The 22,836-nt window shown below is 46.5% G+C and overlaps 1 protein-coding gene across 1 annotated transcript in view; it reads left to right on the forward strand.

Annotated features, from left to right (window-relative positions):
* Positions 1-18,375: 18,375 nt before the first annotated feature.
* Positions 18,376-22,836, forward strand: part of LOC142312933 (uncharacterized) — a 133,670-nt gene continuing 129,209 nt past the window's right edge. Inside the window, exons 1-4 of the mRNA XM_075351920.1 lie at positions 18,376-18,630; positions 18,713-18,836; positions 18,920-19,017; positions 19,215-19,305. Coding sequence (XP_075208035.1) covers positions 18,376-18,630; positions 18,713-18,836; positions 18,920-19,017; positions 19,215-19,305 — 568 coding nt within the window. The remainder of the gene's footprint in view (positions 18,631-18,712; positions 18,837-18,919; positions 19,018-19,214; positions 19,306-22,836) is intronic.

Raw genomic sequence — 22,836 nt, forward strand, 5'->3', positions numbered from 1 at the left:
CACATCAGATCGCATCCACACATACCTCACACACATATCAGATCGCATCCACACACACCTCACACACACATCAGATCGCATCCACACACTCCCATCATCCCGTGATATCGCTTGCTTCTCGGCGGCGATATGTGCGTGCAGTGACCTTCCAGGACCTGCCGGAGAATCACATGGCCAGAAGCATGTGGTATCTCCGGATGTTGTGAGTGTGTGAGCGCGTATGTGCGATATCGTCAGTGTGTGTGTGTGCGTGTATGCGATAGGATGTGTGCGTGTATGCGATAGGATGTGTGCGTGTATGCGATAGGATGTGTGCGTGTATGCGATAGGATGTGTGCGTGTATGCGATAGGATGTGTGCGTGTATGCGATAGGATGTGTGCGTGTATGCGATAGGATGTGTGCGTGTATGCGATAGGATGTGTGCGTGTATGCGATAGGATGTGTGCGTGTATGCGATAGGATGTGTGCGTGTATGCGATAGGATGTGTGCGTGTATGAGATAGGATGTGTGCGTGTATGCGATAGGATGTGTGCGTGTATGCGATAGGATGTGTGCGTGTATGCGATAGGATGTGTGCGTGTATGCGATCGGATGTGTGCGTGTTGGCAGAAGGCAGAGGAGCACTGCGTGCAGCACAGCTGCTGGGACCGCACACCGGAGGGCACAGGCAGAAGTAGGGTGTGAGTGTATGCGATCAGATGTGTGCGTGTATACTGTCTGATGTGTGACTGTGGAGCACGATGGGGGGAGCACAGCATGGGGGATGGAGCACGATGGGGGGTGCACAGCATGGGGGATGGAGCACGATGGGGAGTGCGCAGCATGGGGGATGGAGCACGATGGGGAGTGCGCAGCATGGGGGATGGAGCACGATGGGGAGTGCGCAGCACGGGGGATGGAGCATGTTTTGGAGTGCGCAGCACGGGGGATGGAGCACGATGGGGAGTGCGCAGCATGGGGGATGGAGCACGATGGGGAGTGCGCAGCATGGGGGATGGAGCACAATGGGGAGTGCGCATCATGGGGGATGGAGCACGATGGGGTATGCGCAGCATGGAGGATGGAGCACGATGGGGAGTGCACAGCATGGGGGATGGAGCACAATGGGAAGTGCGCAGCATGGGGATGGAGCACGTTTGGGAGTGCGCAGCATGGGGGATGGAGCACGTTTGGGAGTGTGCAGCATGGGGGATGGAGCACATTTGGGAGTGTGCAGCATGGGGGATGGAGCACGATGGGGAATGCGCAGCATGGGGGATGGAGCACAATGGGGAGTGCGTAGCATGGGGATGGAGCACGTTTGGGAGTGCGCAGCATGGGGGATGGAGCATGGGGGATGGAGCACGATGGGGAATGCGCAGCATGGGGGATGGAGCACGATGGGGAGTGCGCAGCATGGGGGTTGGAGCACGATGGGGAATCCGCAGCATGGGAGATGGAGCACAATGGGGAGTGCGCAGCATGGGGATGGAGCACGTTTGGGAGAGCGCAGCATGGGGGATGGAGCACGATGGGGAATGCGCAGCATGGGGGATGGAGCACGATGGGGGGTGCGCAGCATGGGGGATGGAGCACGATGGGGGGTGCGCAGCATGGGGGATGGAGCACGATGGGGGTGCGCATCATGGGGGATGGAGCACGATGGGGGGTGCGCAGCATGGGGGATGGAGCACGATGGGGGGTGCGCAGCATGGGGGATGGAGCACGATGGGGGTTGCACACCTCCCCCCCAAAACACACACACACCGCCACACACGCACTGCATAACACACCACACACACACTGGGAACCACAAACACCGCCCTACCCAGACACCCACACACACAGACAACGCCGCACACACACAACACCCAACACACAAACACCGCGGCACACACAAATATATGCACATGCCACACAACACACACATTGCACAAAACATACCTCCCACACTCACACAAACCGCGCAACACACACACACAACGCTACAGACACACAGCGCTCCACAAACAACGCAACACACACAACGCAACACACAAACACCGCTCTCACCCCCCGCCACACCCAGACTACACCCAGAACATGTACAGCCCCTACACAAACACTTGGTAACTATACACAACAACATATATATATATATATATATATATATATATATATATAACAAAAATCATACATTAACTACACAATACGTAAATTCTAGAATACCCGAATCGGGCCACCTTCTAGTATATCAATAAAAATATGTCTTTATTAGTAAACACCAGGACACAAACATGTATTAAAAACAATTAAAAAAGCCGACGCTTACAAAAATACACACATAAGGTGTCAATGGTATATGACACCAAAACACTTCACACCCTATTTAAGCCAAAACCCCACACAGACAGAGGGCACAATATCAAATCAAGGGGCAAGCCCAAAGATATTTAGTCTGTAAACATGAATAAAGTGTCCATAAACAAACCAAAGAGTATATTACAGTAATAGGTAAACAGGTTTAAATGTGACAAACATATCACAGTAAGAGGCAGATCAGAGGTTCAAGTAGCCATAGAACATAAACCAGCAGGCTCACAATAAACACCCTTAAGCCTAACAAACCTGTAAGGTGACAGCAAAAACCTGTTAGTGGACACATAGGGGTTAAGGCAAAAAGAGATGAAGGGGTGTAGTGACTACCCCACGCGTATTGCTACCGGCAAGGTGTAGCTTCCTCAGGGGAAATTGTGTAATGCTGCGTCCAGTGTGTCTTAAATATCCAGCTATAATTATCTTAATTGCCTACCGGCATGGAGACAGGAGTGGAGGGAGGGATGCCATGGAGACTAGTAACGCTGGTGGAAGCCGCCATGTAGCCATGTGATCCAGTCACATGATTTCACAACGTGATCTGCACATCGTGAGTAATGCGCATGCGCAAGTAAAACAGCATAACAAATGTTCGAGAATCTTTACTAAATACCAAAAATAACGTGATTTGCGTAAGTATGCGCATGCTCAGATGGAATATGGTGCTATGATAAACACCATACTTCCGATCAATGGGTATGACGATATATTGAGACAAGAGGACTCCATGTTTTACCATTTAAATTACAATGTACAGTATTTTAGTTCGCAGAGGTCCCAGAATGGTATGTAGTGAACACAGTATGTAACAAAGTTGTATAAATATACATAATGTATGCTATGTGCAAGCTGCTGGCAACTGCGCATGCGCAAAAAAATGCTTTGTTCTGAAAATATCCCTGCGCATACAAGATAAAATAAAATAGGATATCATGACAGACTTGAAATATGCAGTGCACCATGCCCAATGGCACAAAGATAAAAAGGTATGTATGCAAAAGATTCAGAAAGAGCGAGTGCATAAAATTTGACAGGTCAATTTGTCAAGGTGCACATCAGATAACATATATTTTCTCCGCCCATCAATATTCTTTTATATAGTTTCCATTAATAAAGGTTTATCACAAATGCACACATATACGAGCACTCGCACACATTCACCCACACCAATCTGTACACCTGCGTGAAAAATAAAAATAAAGAAAAGGGAGTCCCTAATATCAAGGAAACATTCATTACCCAGATCTTAAATGTTAACTGGATCACATGGGAAAATGGCGGCTAAGAGATAAATAATTAGAGAAATGTGCAAGCCAAAAACCTTCAGAAATGTATATTGTAGAAAAAAACGAAGAAAACAAGAGTTCATGTTCAGTAGTGATGAGCGAGTACTAAAAAGCTCGGGTGCTCGAGGCTCGGGCTGAGCATCCCAAGATACTCGTGTACTCGGCCCAAGCACCGAGCCCAATGTTATCCTATGGGAGACCCGAGTATTTTTATGAAATGACCCCCCGGCAGCATGTAGAAACCCTAGAAATGTCACAAAAGTCCCAGAAGAGTGCTCAAATGACATGGCAACAGCATGGGGAAGAACCCTTGAAGCATTTATCACTCAAAAGTCACAGCTGTGAACAATTTTGTCTGCGTTTTACGCCATTTTTACGGACTCACCAGAAAACCTTCCAAAATGACACCAAAATGAATTTTCATGGCGGAAATGTTAAGGGCACATACCCAATAGTGAGATAGAGCTGGTGTATGTTACTTTTTGAGATTACATGAAAGATTTTACGTGAAAACATTGTGTGGCACTCCGATGTCCCTGAGAAGAGACGTACATGAAGGCCTCTTGAGTCTAATGTGCCCATTTTGAGGAAGTGAGTCTTTGTAGTATTTTCCTTTGCCAGGGAAGTCCAAAATTGTGAGGTTCACCAATGCCCCTGCATACAGACGTGCATGATGGCCTGTAAACCTGAAGTGCCCATTGTAAGGAAGTGGGTCTATTGTAGTATAGCCCTTTGGCAGGGCAGCCAAAAATTGGGAGGCTCCACATTGTCCCTGGATGGAGACGTGCATGAGGGCCTGTAAACCTGAAGTGCCCATTGTAAGGAAGTGGGTCTATTGTAGTATAGCCCTTTGGCAGGGCAGCCAAAAATTGGGAGGCTCCACATTGTCCCTGGATGGAGACGTGCATGAGGGCCTGTAAACCTGAAGTGCCCATTGTAAGGAAGTGGGTCTATTGTAGTATAGCCCTTTGGCAGGGCAGCCAAAAATTGGGAGGCTCCACATTGTCCCTGGATGGAGACGTGCATGATGGCCTGTAAACCTGAAGTGCCCATTGTAAGGAAGTGGGTCTATTGTAGTATAGCCCTTTGGCAGGGCAGCCAAAAATTGGGAGGCTCCACATTGTTCCTGGATAGAGACGTGCATGAGGGCCTCAAAACATTGTTCCCATTGCAAAGGAGCGGGTCTCCTGTCGTTGTAATGTCCATTCTGAAAGAATGGGCGAAAAAATGTACCACTGGGGGTATACCTGAAACAACGGCCTAACTATTGTAACGGTCATCATGGTGGTGCATGAGGAGAAGGAGGAGCAGTCCAGCGATTATCCAAAGTCCAGAAGTGTGTACCCATGGGTGAGTGGAGGTACATGGCAAATTCCCGTTACAAACTTTAAATTCCGCTGTCATTTGCTGGTGGTGTGGTGAAGTCTGGCCCAATCCAACCCTTGTTCATCTTGATCAGAGTCAGCCTGTCAGCATTTTCAGTTGACAGGCGGGTGCGTTTATCTGTAATGATTCCACCTGCGGCACTAAAAACACGCTCTGACAAAACGCTAGCGGCAGGGCAGGCCAGGACTTCCAAGGCGTAGAGAGCCAATTCATGCCACGTGTCCAGCTTGGATACCCAATAATTGTAAGGCACAGAGGAATGTCGGAGTACAGTTGTTCGATCTGCAAGGTACTCCTTGAGCATCTGGGCATACTTAGGATTTCTTGTGGCACTACCCCACACCTCAGGGGCTGTGGTATGTGAGGGGCTGAGAAAACTGTCCCACATCTTAAAGACTGTTCCCCTACCTCTGGCGGATTGGACTTGTGCCCCTCTCGGCTGTACGCCTTGGTTATCCACTGATTCCTGACCTATGCCGCTAGCGTTTTGTGAGGGGAATGCTTTGCCTACTTCCGTGACTATGGCCTTCCGGAACTGCTGCATTTTGGCTGACCTCTCCGCCTCGGGAATAAGAGACATAAAGTTCTCCTTGTAGCGTGGGTCTAACAGTGTTACCAACCAGTAATGATTGTTGGCCAAGATGTTCTTAACGCGAGGGTCACGAGACAGGCAGCTTACCATAAAGTCAGCCATGTGCGCCAGACTCTTAACAGCCAGTACTTCAGTATCCTGACCAACACGATGACTGAACATGCTGTCCTCCTCCTCCTCCTCATCTACCCTGTCCTCTGGCCAGCCACGCTGAACCGAGGATATGACTGGTGTGCATGTCATATCCTCAAATTGGCCGGAGAGTTGCTCCATGTCTTCATCCTCCTCCTCGTCATAGTCCTCCACTGCACGTTGTGATGAGACGAGGCTGGGCTGTGTGTTATCACCCACACCCACTACTGTTTCTTGCTCCAACTCATCGCGCTCTGCCTGCAATGCATCATGTTTGTTTTTGAGCAGAGACCGTTTTAGAAGGCAGAGAAGCGGTATGGTGACGCTAATAATGGCGTCATCACCACTCACCATCCTGGTGGAGTCCTCAAAGTTTTGGAGGATGGTACATAGGTCGGACATCCATCTCCACTCCTCAGGTGTTATGTGTGGAGTTTGACCATTTCCCGACGCCTTAGGTGATGCAGGTACTCAACAACTGCCCTCTTCTGCTCACATATCCTGTCCAACATGTGCAGAGTTGAATTCCAACGCGTGGGGACATCACACACCAGTCTGTGAGCCGGAAGATGCAAACGGCGCTGAAAGCCGGCAAGGCCGGCTGAAGCAGTAGGTGACTTTCGAAAATGTGCAGACAGGCGGCGAACTTTTACCAGCAGATCAGACAGCTCTGGGTATGACTTTAGAAACCGCTGAACCACGAGGTTGAGCACATGGGCTACGCATGGCACATGTGTCAGCTGGCCTCGCCTCAAAGCCACCACCAGGTTCCGGCCATTGTCACACACGACCTTTCCTGGCTTTAGGTTCAGAGGTGTGAGCCAGTGATTTGCCTGCTGTTTCAGAGCTGTCCACACCTCTTCTGCATTGTGGGGTTTGTCACCTATGCAGATTAGCTTCAGCACAGCCTGTTGCCGCTTCGCCGAGGCAGTGCTGCAGTGCTTCCAGCTTGGGACTGGTGTGGAGGGTAAAGTGGATGAGGGTGCTGAGGAGCATGACATTCCGGAGCTGTAGAGTGTGGGTGAAATCCTGACTGAGGTAGGGCCTGTAAACCTTGGTGTGGGAAGGACGTGTTCCGTCCCTCGCTCAGACTGGGTCCCAGCTTCCACAATATTAACCCAGTGTGCCGTCAACGAGATGTAGCGGCCTTGCCCACAAGCACTTGTCCACATGTCTGTGGTTAGGTGGACTTTGGCTGAAACAGCGTTGTTCAGGGCACGTGTGATGTTTTGTGACACGTGGTTATGCAATGCGGGGACGGCACACCGGGAGAAATAGTGGCGGCTGGGGACCGAGTAACGTGGGACAGCTGCCGCCATCAGGTCGCGGAATGCTTCTGTCTCCACCAGCCTAAAAGGCAACATTTCCAGCGCAAGCAGTCGCGAAATGTTAGCATTTAGAACTGTGGCATGTGGGGCGTTGGAAGTGTATTTGCGCCTGCGTTCAAAGGTTTGCTGAATGGATAACTGAACGCTGCGCTGGGACAAGGACGTGCTTGATGATGGTGTTATTTCTGCGTAAGCAACTGCAGGTGCAGGGCCGGAGGAGGCTTGTTCGCAGGCAGCATGGGCAGGGGATTGGCTTGCATGCACAACAAGCGAAGACGTAGCAGTGACATCAGCAAGCACTGCTCCTCGACTCTGTTGTACATCCCACAAAGTCGGGTGCTTGGCTGACATGTGCCTGATCATGCTGGTGGTGGTCAGGCTGCTAGTTTTGGTACCCCTGCTGATGCTGGCATGGCAGGTGTTGCAAATGGCCTTTTTAGAATCATCTGGAGCCAACTTAAAAAACTGCCAGACTCGGGAAGACCTAACATTTGTACAGGCACCTTGTGCCGTGTTGTTGTTCCGGGGAACGGTTGCCTGACTTCTGCCTGGGGCCACCACCCTGCTTCTTACTGCCTGTTGGGATGCTACGCCTCCCTCCCCCTGTGCACTGCTGTCCTCGCTCTGCAAATCCTCCTGCCAGGTTGGGTCAGTTACTGGATCATCCACCACGTCGTCTTCCTCTTCTGCACCCTGCTCCTCCTCCTGACTTCCTGACAATTGTGTCTCATCATCGTCCACCCCTTGTTGAGACACGTTGCCAACTTCGTGAGAACATGGCTGCTCAAATATTTGGGCATCTGTACATACGATCTCCTCATGACCCACTTCAACAGGAACTGGCGAGAGGCCAGAATGTGCGAATGGAAACGTGAACAGCTCTTCCGAGTGTCCAAGTGTGGGATCAGTAATGTCCGTGGACGTGTACTCAGCCTGGTGGTAGGAAGGAGGATCAGGTTCTGAAATGTGCGGTGCAGTATCACGGCTACTGACACTTGACTGTGTGGAAGACAGAGTGTTTGTGGTGGTGCCAATCTGACTGGAAGCATTATCCGCTATCCAACTAACAACCTGTTGACACTGGTCTTGGTTCAAGAGCGGTGTACTGCTGCGGTCCCCAAGAATTTGGGACAGGACGTGCGAGCGAGTAGATGTGGCCCTTTGTTGTGGCGAAATTAGAGCTTGCCCACGACCTCGGCCTCTGCCTGCACCACCATCACGTCCACTTCCTTGTTCGTTGCCAACGCCCTTGCGCATTTTGCAATGCTGTGCTGACGTGTATTCACTAGACTTGTGCGTTATATCCAAGTTTGTGCAAAACGCACACAAGTGCACCTGTACGCTGCCACCGACAGGCACACACGTGCGGTTTTTAAATGCAAGCACGGACGCATTAAGAACCTAACAGCTTTTTAGGAGCGACAATTACTGAGAAGTCTGACACTATTAGGACTGTTTTAGACTGTGTACACCAGCCCCAGATATCATGAAGGCTTGTATACGGTCACCACTAGGAATGGCTATATACCCTGCCTGCCTGCCTGTATACAGCTACAATAGTCCTGAGAAGGACTCTTCTGGTCACTAGCCTGTATTCCGACCTGGCTATACCCAGCCTGCCCTGCCTGTATACAGCAACAATAGTCCTGAGAAGGACTCTTCTCCTGTACTCCGACCTGGCTATACCCTGCCTGCCTATATACAACTACAATAGTCCTGAGAAGGACTTCTGGTCACACTGTTTGCAGCCCTGCTAAGGAAATAACTATAAAGGACCGCAAACCTTTCCCTGAAGCAGCAACACTCTCCCTGCACTGACTGTCTGGATGGCTGTGTGCAGAGCACAGCGCGCCCGCCGGTATAAAGGCTCGGTCACGCTGTGCGGGCCGGCCAATCACTGCAATTCCACAACTAACAGGGCTGTGGCATTGCAGTGGTCTGCCAGCCAATCCCTGCATGAGGGCTGGCTCTCAAAAGAGCGCCAACATGCAGGGATGAAGACCACGAGTACAGCACGAGTATCGCGAGATTACTCGGTCCCCGCCGAGTAGCCCGAGTACAGTGATACTCGTGCGAGCACCGAGTAGTGACAAGCATACTCGCTCAACACTAATGTTCAGTAGCAATCTTCTTTGGAAGAAATCTCTAAATCCCAATGATAAGAGGGTACTACTCCAAAACCCTGGTCCATGGGGTAGATGGTGATGAATCCCATAGCACGGACTCCAAGATCTTCTTAGTGGGTACACGTTTTCTCTCACAGCATAGAATGGTTTCTCCAAAATTCTGGACCAAAAATGTCGTGCTCCAATGGAAATATCTACAATAAAAAAGCTGTAAGAGAACCCAAGGAAGAAAAAAACAAGAGAGTAAGGAGGCAGCAGTGGGAAAAGACTCCTACCATCAATCAAGCAAGAGGAATAGCCCCCCAAAAACAAGGGGGAGGGGAGCTCATTCCATTATACCCTATTGCACATGGAAGAGTATCCCAAAGGAGAATAGAACCCACTGTATGCCTCATGGCAGAAAGTTTTACTCTTTGTAAAAGCCGGTGAACAAAAGTTCCTCATTGAGCCCTTTAGGGGAGAGCCTCTGCAGTTGATAGATCCATCTCGCTTCTCTTCTCAATAATTCGTCAGATAGTCTTCCCCCTCGAATACTCGAGGGAACAGATTCCAACACCAAAATCCGAACTTTGCGATATGAGCCATCATGAAGGTCCAAAAAATGTTTAGCCACCAAAGTGATGGGCTTACCTTGGGCTTGATCCTTCTTTGCTCGTCCAATATCGGAAAAATGGTGCTGGATCCGACGCCGAAGTTCCTGCGTGGTCTGCCCAACATAAAGTTTAGGGCAGCCACAAATAAGGAGATACACAACATTCCTGGTCCGACAATTCGAGTATACTTTGGTCGCAACAGTCCCTTGGAAAACAGAAATTTGTACACAACTATCAGCAGCTAAGAAAGGACAGCTTGAGCAATCACCACAGGGGTAGGAGCCAATTAATTTCTGTCCACGACCCAACGGGATTGTAGGTCTCCTAAAGTGACTAGAGGAGAGGAGATCTTTAAGATTTTTTGCCCGTTTGGCCGTGAGTTTGGGGCCAGTGCTAATGAATGGGATCAGTCGAGACTCGCTAAAGAGAATGTCCCAATTTTTTGCCAACACCTGCCGTTTCCTGTCCCAGTGATTGTTATACGTGGTTACGAGATTGATGGTGCCTGGCTCCATTCTTTGTCTGCCCTGAAATGTATCAGGCCGCGGTGTATTTGAGTGCTGAAAGGCTTTTAAAACCACTTTATGTGGATATCCCCTCTTCAGAAATCGTGTAGTGAGATCTTGTGCCTCATCCCTGAATGTAGTGACATTAGTACAGTTGCGACGTACCCACAGGAACTGGCCCTTGGGTATTCCATCCCGCACATGCTTGGGGTGAAATGAAGTGTAGTGTAACACACTATTGGTCGCAGTCTGTTTGCGGAACAGGGAGGTGACGATTCGATTATCCTCCAATGTTATCTTCAAATCAAGAAATTCCACCGATACAGTTGATTCATTTGATGAAAAGTCTGATGTGCCACGGATTGTTGTTTAGTTGGGCGATAAAGTCCTCACAAGACGAACGGTCACCTGACCAAAAAAATAGAACATCATCAATGTATCTATACCAGTATGTCACATTATTTTGAAAGGCGGCGATGAGCGTTACATGTGTCTCCTTCCACCAACCTAAAAAAAGGTTGGCTTACGAGGGGGCACACCGGGCACCCATTGCGGTACCGGATGCTTGTTTATAGAAAACACGATCAAATACAAAGAAGCTGTTATGCATAACAAGATGTAATAAGTCCAAAAGAAAAGAGTCGTGTTTTCTGTCACCTGTAGAGCATCGATCCAAAAAATAGGTGACCGCCTGGATTCCCAGATTGTGTTGAATACATGTGTAAAGAGACTCGATGTCCATGGTAACAAGCAGTGTTCCGGCTCGTAGCTCCACTTTCTCCAGTTGGGTAATTAGATGTGATGAGTCCCTGATGTAATAGTCAAGAGCAAACACATAAGGCTGCAGGTAAGTCTAGATATACACATGGGCGTTCATACAGGCCACCTATGCCCGATATTATGGGCCTTCCTGGTGGGTCCACCAAAGATTTGTGGACCTTCGGGAGCATATAGAAGGTGGGAGTTATGGGAAAGCGTGTGGTAAGAAAATCCATTTCACGCTTAGTAATAATACCCATTTCAAATGCTCGACCCAAAAGTCTATCAACCTTAACCTTGTAAGAGTCAGTGGGATCCGAGGGAAGAACTGTATAGAAAATTGAATTTCTGAGTTGTCTGTGCGCTTCTTTGGTATATAGTTCAACAGGCCACAGCACCACATTCCCGCCTTTGTCCGCTTCCCGAACAATGAAGGTGGTATTCTTTCTGAGATTGGAGAAAGCCCTCTGTTCTACAGCAGTAAGATTATTCTGCTGAAAAGGTAGAATCTTGAGTTTCTGAATATCTCTACACATAGACTCATAAAAAATCTGTACCGCTGGGAACAGAGAGAAGGAAGGTGTGGCTTGAGAGGGAAGTCGAGATGTAAATGGTGTCTTCTTACCTCGAAAGCCGTCATTTTCTTCAAAGAGTTCCAACAGGTTCCGAAATGCTTGTCGATCCTCCACAGGTAAGGTGTCAATGACCCCGGGTTGATGATACATAAGTTTAAAAACCAGTTGCCTGCAGAATAGGTACACATCTTTTGTGAGTTCAAATTTATCCAATACTTTGGTAGGTGAAAAGGAAAGACCTTTTGACAACAGGCTTACTTCATCATTAGAAAGCTGATAATTAGATAAATTGATGATTTGAAGATTACCTTGCAAGTTGGTTGCCGAATCGTCATGACAAACATGCTCCTCTATTACCATTTCTTCTTGTTGTGCCTCATGACTCTGTTGGATGTCGTGGTCCACTGTTTGCGTCTTGTTTGATTCTGCCCACCGCCTGATACACTTGGCAGATTTACGTCTCCCTCGTCTGGTGGACCTTCTCGATCGCTGTTGTCCGAGGACAAAAAATCACTTGAGGACAAATGCCTAGTGGTAATGTTTGATGAAATTTGGCCTGTTGTAACAGCCCTCCGGAACCTCTGGTTGCCATGATGTGTCCATCTAAAGGCAGAACCATTTTCAAAATCTTTATTTCTAAAAAACTTTGTTTTTTTTCCTCTAATAATGTCCTTCTCGTATCTATCAATAGAATCCTTTAGTTGCTGTTTAAAAGGGAGAACCTGTGTACTAAGATCAAAAGTTTTCAACTTAGATTCACATGTTCTGATTTTATCTCTAATGCTGTTGAGAAGAATCTTGTCATGTTCAATCAGCATATTCAAAATAATATCTGAACACTTCAAAATACCTGTTTCCCATGTACTCTTAAACCCAGCATCGGGCTCCCAAGCCGGGAAGATTTGAACTCTCAAACCTCTGGGTGCAATCCCCATTTTAAGATACTCCTCCAGAGTCTTAACATTCCACCATCTTTTGGTCATCGCCTTATGTAAGTTGGTAAGTTCTATGGACAACTGTTGGAAAGAGTCCTGTACCAGTGTCTCAGAAGATGAACCAAACAAATCGCCAGACTGATTGTTCCATGCTGCCTCCCTTGCCTCCAAATCCATGCTGAGAAGCAGCCAATGAGAAATATACCATACACTGTGCCACACTCCCAGAAAAGAAGGGAAAGCCTTCACTCCTGGAGGAACTTTAAAAACACAAATATGGGAGGGCACCAGAGACAATTAGCAAAAAGAGGGATCAGAAACCACTAGCGCATTTGTAGAAGACTTGTAATTAAAAAAAAAAGGAAGAAATGTGCAAAAAGTGGGATCACCAAATATATATCAATAAAAATATGTCTTTATTAGTAAACACCAGGACACAAACATGTATTAAAAACAATTAAAAAAGCCGAAGCTTACAAAAATACACACATAAGGTGTCAATGGTATATGACACCAAAACACTTCACACCCTATTTAAGCCAAAACCCCATACAGACAGAGGGCACAATATCAAATCAAGGGGCAAGCCCAAAGATATTTAGTCTGTAAACATGAATAAAGTGTCCATAAACAAACCAAAGAGTATATTACAGTAATGGGTAAACAGGTTTAAATGTGACAAACATATCACAGTAACAGGCAGATCAGAGGTTCAAGTAGCCATAGAACATAAACCAGCAGGCTCACAATAAACACCCTTAAGCCTAACAAACCTGTAAGGTGACAGCAAAACCCTGTTAGTGGACAAAAAGGGGTTAAGGCAAAAAGAGATGAAGGGGTGTAGTGACTATCCCACGCGTATCGCTACTGGCAAGTAATGCTGCGTCCAGTGTGTCTTAAATATCCAGCTATAATTATCTTAATTGCCTACCGGCATGGAGACAGGAGGGGAGGGAGGGATGCCATGGAGACTAGTAACGCTGGTGGAAGCCGCCATGTAGCCATGTGATCCAGTCACATGATTTCACAACGTGATCTGCACATCGTGAGTAATGCGCATGCGCAAGTAAAACAGCGTAACAAATGTTCGAGAATCTTTACTAAATACCAAAAATAACGTGATTTGCGTAAGTATGCGCATGCGCAGATGGAATATGGTGCTATGATAAACACCATACATCTGATCAATGGGTATGAAGGTATATTGAGACAAGATGACTCCATGTTTTACCATTTAAATTACAATGTACAGTATTTTAGTTCGCAGAGGTCCCAGAATGGTATGTAGTGAACACAGTATGTAACAAAGTTGCATAAATATACATAATGTATGCTATGTGCAAGCTGCTGGCAACTGCGCATGCGCAAAAAAATGCTTCGTTCTGAAAATATCCCTGCGCATACAAGATAAAATAAAATAGGATATCATGACAGACTTGAAATATGCAGTGCACCATGCCCAATGGCACAAAGATAAATAGGTATGTATGCAAAAGATTCAGAAAGAGCGAGTGCATAAAATTTGACAGGTCAATTTGTCAAGGTGCACATCGGATAACATATATATTCTCCGCCCATCAATATTCTTTTATATAGTTTCCATTAATAAAGGTTTATCACAAATGCACACATATACGAGCACTCGCACACATTCACCCACACCAATCTGTACACCTGCGTGAAAAATAAAAATAAAGAAAAGGGAGTCCCTAATATCAAGGAAACATTCATTACCCAGATCTTAAATGTTAACTGGATCACATGGGAAAATGGCGGCCAAGAGATAAATAATTATAGAAATGTGCAAGCCAAAAACCTTCAGAAATGTATATTGTACAAAAAACGAAGAAAACAAAAAAGAGTTCATGTTCAATAGCAATCTTCTTTGGAAGAAATCTCTGAATCCCAATGATAAGAGGGTACTACTCCAAAACCCTGGTCCATGGGGTAGATGGTGATGAATCCCATAGCGCGGACTCCAAGATCTTCTTAGTGGGTACACGTTTTCTCTCACAGCATAGAATGGTTTCTCCAAAATTCTGGACCAAAAATGTCGTGCTCCAATGGAAATATCTACAATAAAAAAGCTGTAAGAAAACCCAAGGAAGAAAAAACAAGAGAGTAAGGAGGCAGCAGTGGGAAAAGACTCCTACCATCAATCAAGCAAGAGGAATAGCCCCCCAAAAACAAGGGGGAGGGGAGCTCATTCCATTATACCCTATTGCACATGGAAGAGTATCCCAAAAGAGAATAGAACCCACTGTATGCCTCATGGCAGAAAGTTTTACTTTTTGTAAAAGCCGGTGAACAAAAGTTCCTCATTGAGCCCTTTAGGCTCTGCAGTTGATAGATCCAACTCGCTTCTCTTCTCAATAATTCGTCAGATAGTCTTCCCCCTCGAATACTCGAGGGAACAGATTCCAACACCAAAATCCGAACTTTGCGATATGAGCCATCATGAAGGTCCAAAAAATGTTTAGCCACCGAAGTGATGGGCTTACCTTGGGCTTGATCCTTCTTTGCTCGTCCAATATCGCAAAAATGGTGCTGGATCCGACGCCGAAGTTACTGCGTGGTCTGCCCAACATAACGTTTAGGACAGCCACAAATAATTAGATACACAACATTCCTGGTCCGACAATTCGAGTATACTTTGGTCGCAACAGTCCCTGGAAAAACAGTTGCCAGCACCTTGCACATAGCATACATTATGTATATTTATACAACTTTGTTACATACTGTGTTCACTACATGCCATTCTGGGACCTCTGCGAACTAAAATACTGTACATTGTAATTTAAATGGTAAAACATGGAGTCCTCTTGTCTCAATATACCGTCATACCCATTGATCGGAAGTATGGTGTTTATCATAGCACCATATTCCATCTGCGCATGCGCATACTTACGCAAATCACGTTATTTTTGGTATTTAGTAAAGATTCTCGAACATTTGTTATGCTGTTTTACTTGCACATGCGCATTACTCACAATGTGCAGATCACGTTGTGAAATCATGTGACTGGATCACATGGCTACATGGCGGCTTCCACCAGCGTTACTAGTCTCCATGGCATCCCTCCCTCCCCTCCTGTCTCCATGCCGGTAGGCAATTAAGATAATTATAGCTGGATATTTAAGACACACTGGACGCAGCATTACACAATTTCCCCTGAGGAAGCTACACCTTGTCGGTAGCGATACGCGTGGGGTAGTCACTGCACCCCTTCATCTCTTTTTGCCTTAACCCCTTTGTGTCCACTAACAGGTTTTTGCTGTCACCTTACAGGTTTGTTAGGCTTAAGGGTTTATTTGTGAGCCTGCTGGTTTATGTTCTATGGCTACTTGAACCTCTGATCTGCCTCTTACTGTGATATGTTTGTCACATTTAAACCTGTTTACCTATTACTGTAATATACTCTTTGGTTTGTTTATGGACACTTTATTCATGTTTACAGACTAAATATCTTTGGGCTTGCCCCTTGATTTGATATTGTGCCCTCTGTCTGTATGGGGTTTTGGCTTAAATAGGGTGTGAAGTGTTTTGGTGTCATATACCATTGACACCTTATGTGTGTATTTTTGTAAGCTTCGGCTTTTTTAATTGTTTTTAATACATGTTTGTGTCCTGGTGTTTACTAATAAAGACATATTTTTATTGATATATTTGGTGATCCCACCTTTTGCACATTTCTTCCTTTTTTTAATTAGAAGATGATTATAAGACACAGGGGAGGGCTTGGGGGGTTGTGCTTACATTTAAAGCCCTACCATAGTGGTGAAACCCCCCCAAAACCGCTGTAGTGGTGCCGTAAAGGGAATCTTTCACCAGGTTTTTGCTACCCTATCAAGTGTAGCAAGATGTAGAGACAAAGACCCTGATTCTAGCGATGTGTCACTTACTGAGCTGTTTGCTGCCATTTTGATAAAATTAATGTTCTCTCTGCCGCAGATCTAGCAGTTGTACAAAGCTCATGAATATGCTGGACTACCTGGAGCACGCCAAGTAATCCTCTAACGGTAACCTACTGCTGATTAATAGTGATTTTGTCAAAACTACACTAAGCAGCTCACTAAGGCCTGTTTCACACGTCAGTAAAAAACACAGACGTTCTTTACTGACGTGTAAAAAACGCCTATGTCCCTCCGTGTTCCATGATTCACGGCACACGGTAGTTGTCCATGTGCAATCTGTGATACGTGATCCGTACTCCGTGATTGCACATGGACATTACTCACCTGCCTTCGCTCCTTCTGTCTATGGTGCTGAAGTCTTCAGCTCTGCAGAATCCGCCCACCACTCTCTGCAGCTACTTCCGGGTCGGCTCTGGCTGCATTCATGAATATGCATGAGCCAACCAGGAAGCTGCAGAGAGCACAGGCTGTACAGAGCGTCGCTGGAAAGGCTAGTTTAAAATGCTTTTTATTTTATATGTACGTTTTTTTCTGGTACATAATTCAAGGATCACAACATAGCATTGTCCGTGGGACATCAGTGATGCCAGAAAAAAACGGACATGTCTCCGAGCGGCAATCATGGACATGAGTGTACGCCGCATGGAGACACGGTCAGTGAAAAATCACTGATGTGCGCGCAGACCTATTGATTATAATGGGCCTGCGTATGTCAGTGATTCTGGTACGTATAAAAACCAGCACATACGTACCAGAATCACTGACGTCTGAAACAGGCCTAAGTGAAACACCGCCGGAATCAGGATCTCTGCCCTTATGTTATGCGCCTCTCAGATTAGGTGTTAAAAACTTGGTGAAAGATCCCCTCTAAGTTAATTTATATTCACTTTGATTTTTTTTTGGTAGAAACTGATCAGAAGCTCTGCAAATAATCTTCAAATACTTAAAACTTTGTTTTGCTGATGTGCTGATGGTGGGTCTGGTGATGTACTCATTTAATTACCACTTTAGATTTCTTTGCGGCCTTTGCAATTGATTCAGTATGGCAATATGGCCCTTGGACCAAAAAATGTTGTGCACCCCTGATATTATTATCTACAGTAATTGTATTATTACTGTCATGATCCAGGACAACTTTTCCCTGCTGCTGGTTACACACAGCTCTGGCCTGGTCATGTAAGGAGTTAACTTTCCTTGCCTCGTTCTGGTTCCCAGGACACTAGATATTGCCTCTCTACCTATGGCTCAGTGCCAGTGATATTTATGCCATGCAGCTTGTATACTGGTTCTGGTGAGTGTTTCCGATCTATTCTGTCTTCCTGCTACTGTGTCCTGACTTTGACCCTCCCTCATTCGTCTGCCTGTCCCGGTCCCTGACTTCCCTCTTTTTGTCTGTTGTTTGTGTTTCCCTCTGCGTTCCTGATCTGCCGTTTCCGACTCTGTTCTGTTTTCTGACTTTGATATTGATTCTCCCTTTGCAGTGACTCGATTTTCCTGGCTAGATCCTGACTGTTTTACTACTCTATTGCCACCTGGTGGTTCGCCTGTTAACTGCCTGCTGAAGTTACTCTGCTATACTACAGCTGCCTTTCAGTTACAGTGTTTTTTGTCTCTCCTTCACTGCTCTGCTGCCACCTAGTGGGGATTACGCTGTACTACGTCTTACTAGCCTTTGTACAGCGTGCAATTACGTTGGATTTTTATGATTTTCCATCTTCTCCCAATTCAGATCCCTACAATATCTCAGTAGAGATCAATTATCCTGATTGATCCATCAAGGATGGAGAAGGACAAGATGGCAGAGAGGATATTACACCTCACCCTAGAGATCCTCTTCCATCTTACTGGAGAGGTGAGAGATTCTGATGACTTCACATTATATCATTCTTATCTATAGGAATAACAGATGGACAGAACTGGAGAGGTGAGGACTCTGGAAATGTCTGTAGTGAGATTTATTAATGTGTCTCTCCATAACCAGGATTACACAGTAGTGAAGAAGACCTCTAGTGAGCGCTGTCAGGCCCCTGTGTCTGAGGGATGGGGAAGACCCCTGAGCCCAATCACGGGGCCTCCACCTCACCCCCTGATACATGAGGACATTAATGACCAGAAGATCCTAGAACTCACCTACAAGATGATTGAGCTGCTGACTGGAGAGGTGACACTGCTGGGAATGCTGGGACATTATACAGTAAGGCTATGAAGGAATCGGGGGATGACTGTATCATTGTATGTGTCAGGTTCCTATAAGGTGTCAGGATGTCGCCGTCTATTTCTCCATGGAGGAGTGGGAGTATTTAGAAGGACATAAAGACCTGTACAAGGACGTCATGATGGAGGTTCCCCAGCCCCTCACATCACCAGGTAATAGACAGGACTAAATACACACGGCCTATAATTATCTGTATGTAAAGAATGAATTCAGTCCCTGTATGTGTCTCCTCCAGTTCTATCCAGTGAGAGGCCAACACCAGAGAGATGTCCCCGTCCTCTTCTTCCACTGGACTTTAAACAAGAAGATCCCGATGTTCCTCAGGATCATCAGGTAGATGGAGAGAAGGTGACATGAAATCTCCCTATGATGTGTAGACGGCTGTGAAGGTCTTGTGCTCAGTCTTGTTTTATCCACCAGTATTATATGTGTTATACTTGTGTAATGAGAATGGTGGAGATGGCAAGATTAGAGCTGATCATAGATGTGACTTCTCCATCTGTCTGTGACTTTCACAATATTTGTTTCAGGCTGAAGATCTGGCCCATATTAATACTACAGAGACATATGTGAGAGGTGATGAGTGGTGTAAAGAGGAGATTCTTACATATGGCTACCCAGGTGCGTACAAACTACTAAAACTAGAGAGTAAGCAAACTAATTGTATACACTTTTTTTTTTTTTACAATATTTTACTTGTGTATCTTTCCATTTCAAACAAAATATTCTTTAGGCCCCATTCACACGTCCGTGAAAATCACGCACGTGTTTCATGGACGTGTCAAAGGTGCGTTTTTCCCCTACGTGTGCCGTGTTTATGGCAATACGTGTGTTCTCCGTGTGTTATACGTAATAACACACGGAGAACGGAAAGCCCCGCCTTACCTGTTTCTTCCGGAGCTGTCTGTGGTTCTGAATGACACTGTCTGGCCCAGGCCACGCCCCACTGACGCTGCTTCCGGCCCCCAGTGAAGAAGATACGTTGTTCAAATTCACTGGAGGTCGGATGCAGGTGACAGCCGCGGCAGAGACTGCAGGGCTGGTGGGGGTGAGTATGTGTTTTTTTTATTTTTAACATGACACGTGTGTTTCTCCGGCGCGTGTCACGTGGGCCCACATCCACACTACATCCGTGTGCTACGGGTGCAGGCCATGTGACACCCATGCTGCCGGAGAAACACAGACATGCATCCGTGTGGAGCACACGGGCTCACGTGTGCTCCACACGGAGGCACGGGCCAATGGCTAAACACGTGCGTGCACATAAACCCATTGATTTTAATGGGTTTACGTGTGCCCGTGTCTCCGGTACATGCGGGAACAGAACTAGCACGTACCGGAGACACGTGCGTGTGAAGGGGGCCTTAAAAGTAGATGTAGTTATGATACTATATTATAGCTCCTAATTAGTGATGCGTGAACACTACCATGCTTGAAGGCTCAGTACTCGTAACAAGCAGTTGAACAATTGGATCGGCCTTATTCAAATACTCGAGTATAATGGAAATCAATGGGGAACTTGTGCATTTTTCCGGGAAATCTTTTATAAATATGTCTGAGTTCCTTATTGACTTCTATTACACTCGGGTACTCAGGTCTTTCTCATCCGAACATCCAATAGCTTGTTACGTGTACCGAGCCCCCGAGCATGATAGTGCTCCCTCATCACTACTCATAATACAATTTGTGCATTTACAATGTGGACATTAGATATTCCTGTGTGAATGAGGCTGATTATTTCTTCATCTGCTGTCCTGATTGTGGAAAGTAACAAGCTTTAACGCCTATTAGACTCTTATTATGTTGGTGTACTGACAATACACAGCATGGAGTTATAATAATTTAGTAAGTTTTGAAGGATATTACACCATTAATCAAACTGTAAAGTGTTCAAGTTCCATAGATGGACTAAGTAAAAAGTTAACAAATTTTAAAAATCTAAAAATAAAAAGGGGAAAAATCACTTGCGCCTGATTGTCGCACATGTCAGCTGTTCAAATTCGCTGCAATGTGCATTACTCACCGTCGGCTCAACGCAGCACCCGGCGATGATTATCCTGACACGATCCATGACATACCCAATACGTCATGTGTCGTGAAGAGGTTAAGTGATGTTAACTATGTTGTGAACCTGCTTCAACATACAAAGCATCAGAAAATTATTCATGTGAATATGTTGAAAGCTCATCATGACAGGGAGGCCTGTGTCTTGCCTGTATGCAGGAGGAAGGGGAGGGTGACCATATTGAACTAAAAGTATCACCTTCTGCAGCTCCGGGGCTGCATTCTATGAAGGTGCACCTTGTAGACCCCAAAAATAACTTTATAAAATCTGACCGCCACGTATGCTAATTACCTGATCTAGTCGGATGGGCGTCCTCTTTTCGGCTCCTGTCCCCCCTCCTGCTGCTGTTGACCTCCTCTTTTGATGATTGACGTGGATTACTTTCAAATCTCGCGCCTGTGCAGAGTCATCTCTGTTCGCGCAAGCACAGTTCGCTCTGCCATATCGCGGGCAGAGCAGAAAACATAGTTGCCCTCGGGCGTGCCAGTGAGCTATTTGGGCAGCCACTAGATTATGGTGGGCGCTGTGCATTGTGTCATCCTCATACCCGACCTACTCCACATGCCTGCGCATTTAGCTCACCGGCGCGCGAGGGCAACTATGCATTCTGCTCTGCCCGCGATATGGCAGATCGAACTGCGCCTGTGCGAGTGGACATGACTCTGCACAGGCACGAGATTTCAAAGAGCAACGTGGATGATGATGGAGGCATCATCCACGTCAAGTCAAGAAAGGAGGAGGCGAACAGCGACAGGAGGGAGGAAAGGAGCCGAAAAAGAGGACGCCCATCCAACTAGATCAGGTAATTGGCATACGTGGTGGTCAGATTTTATAAAGTTATTTTTGGGGTCTACAAGGGCAGTCAGGGAACAAGGTGCACCTTCATAGAATGCAGCCCAGGAGCTGCAGAAGGTGATACTTTTAGTTTAATAGTGAAAAAACTGGTGACAGGTTCCCTTTAACATAGCAGACCTGACTGTTAAGACAGGGAATGTCAGATAGCCAGGTTTGTGGTGCAGACTGATGCCAGCACTTATGGACTAGGTGCAGTTCTTAACAAGGTGAAGAGCACCCAATTCTCTTCCTAAGCACGAAGCTTCTGCCCAGAGAGGTTGCTAATGTCACAATCGAAAAGGAGTGATTAGCAATAGCATGGGCTCTGCAAGAACTACAGCCAAACCTCTATGGACGCAACTTCACTGTGATCACAGATCATAACTCACTGAGTTGGCTCAACCAAGTAGTTGGAGATAATGGGAAACTGCTCAGATGGAGCCTGATTTTACAGCAATATGATTTTCGAATTCAACATAAAAAAATAATTGATCATGGCAACGCTGATGGTTTATCTCGCCAAGGGAGGCTCGAACTGGAGAGGTGCTCGGGAACTGACCAGTAAGTCACGCTCCCATGCACGTAGGAAAGGGGGAAGGTGTGAAGGAAATATGTAACTCTATGGATAAATGTATTACAGCAGTAGGCAGCAGTAAAATAACACTGGTTTAAGTCTGCCATCTCTACACAAAGGGCATAACCTTTAGGCATTCTAATTACAGGAACTCAGAACCAAGGGTGGTTTGCTTGAAAATACAGAGGGTGTCATTTGTGGCACCTCTGCGGAGCATCAAAGTCTGAACAAATGGTCCCTTGTGGCTAGGCCTAATATTCTCCATTTGCTATGGGATGGGCAAGCTAGGAAAATCAAGGTATTCAATATGCAATGTACTCCCCCAGGGCCGTCTTTACCATTAGGCACCCGTGGTTCCGTGCCTGGGGCGGCAGGATGCGGGGGGGCGGCACCTTCTAGCAGTAATAAAAAAAAAATATATATTTTTTTACACATCCATTAAATCCGCTGTATTTTCGGAGGAGGGAGGGGGGAGAGGCACACCTCCATTTATTTGTATCCGCGTCAATTAAGAGGCGAATGCAGACAAACTGCGGCGGCAGGGCACAGAGAGCCGATTGACCTCGGAACTGCCGGCGCCTGCACTTCCGGGGGTCACAGGCGCTCCAATCAGCTCCTTCCTCTGTGCTGCGTCCAATGCTGTGTGGACATCACATGCAGAGCTCACAGCAGGACGCCG

This window comes from Anomaloglossus baeobatrachus, chromosome 5 (assembly GCF_048569485.1).
Source record: "Anomaloglossus baeobatrachus isolate aAnoBae1 chromosome 5, aAnoBae1.hap1, whole genome shotgun sequence".
In the NCBI taxonomy this organism is placed as follows: Eukaryota; Metazoa; Chordata; class Amphibia; order Anura; family Aromobatidae; genus Anomaloglossus; species Anomaloglossus baeobatrachus.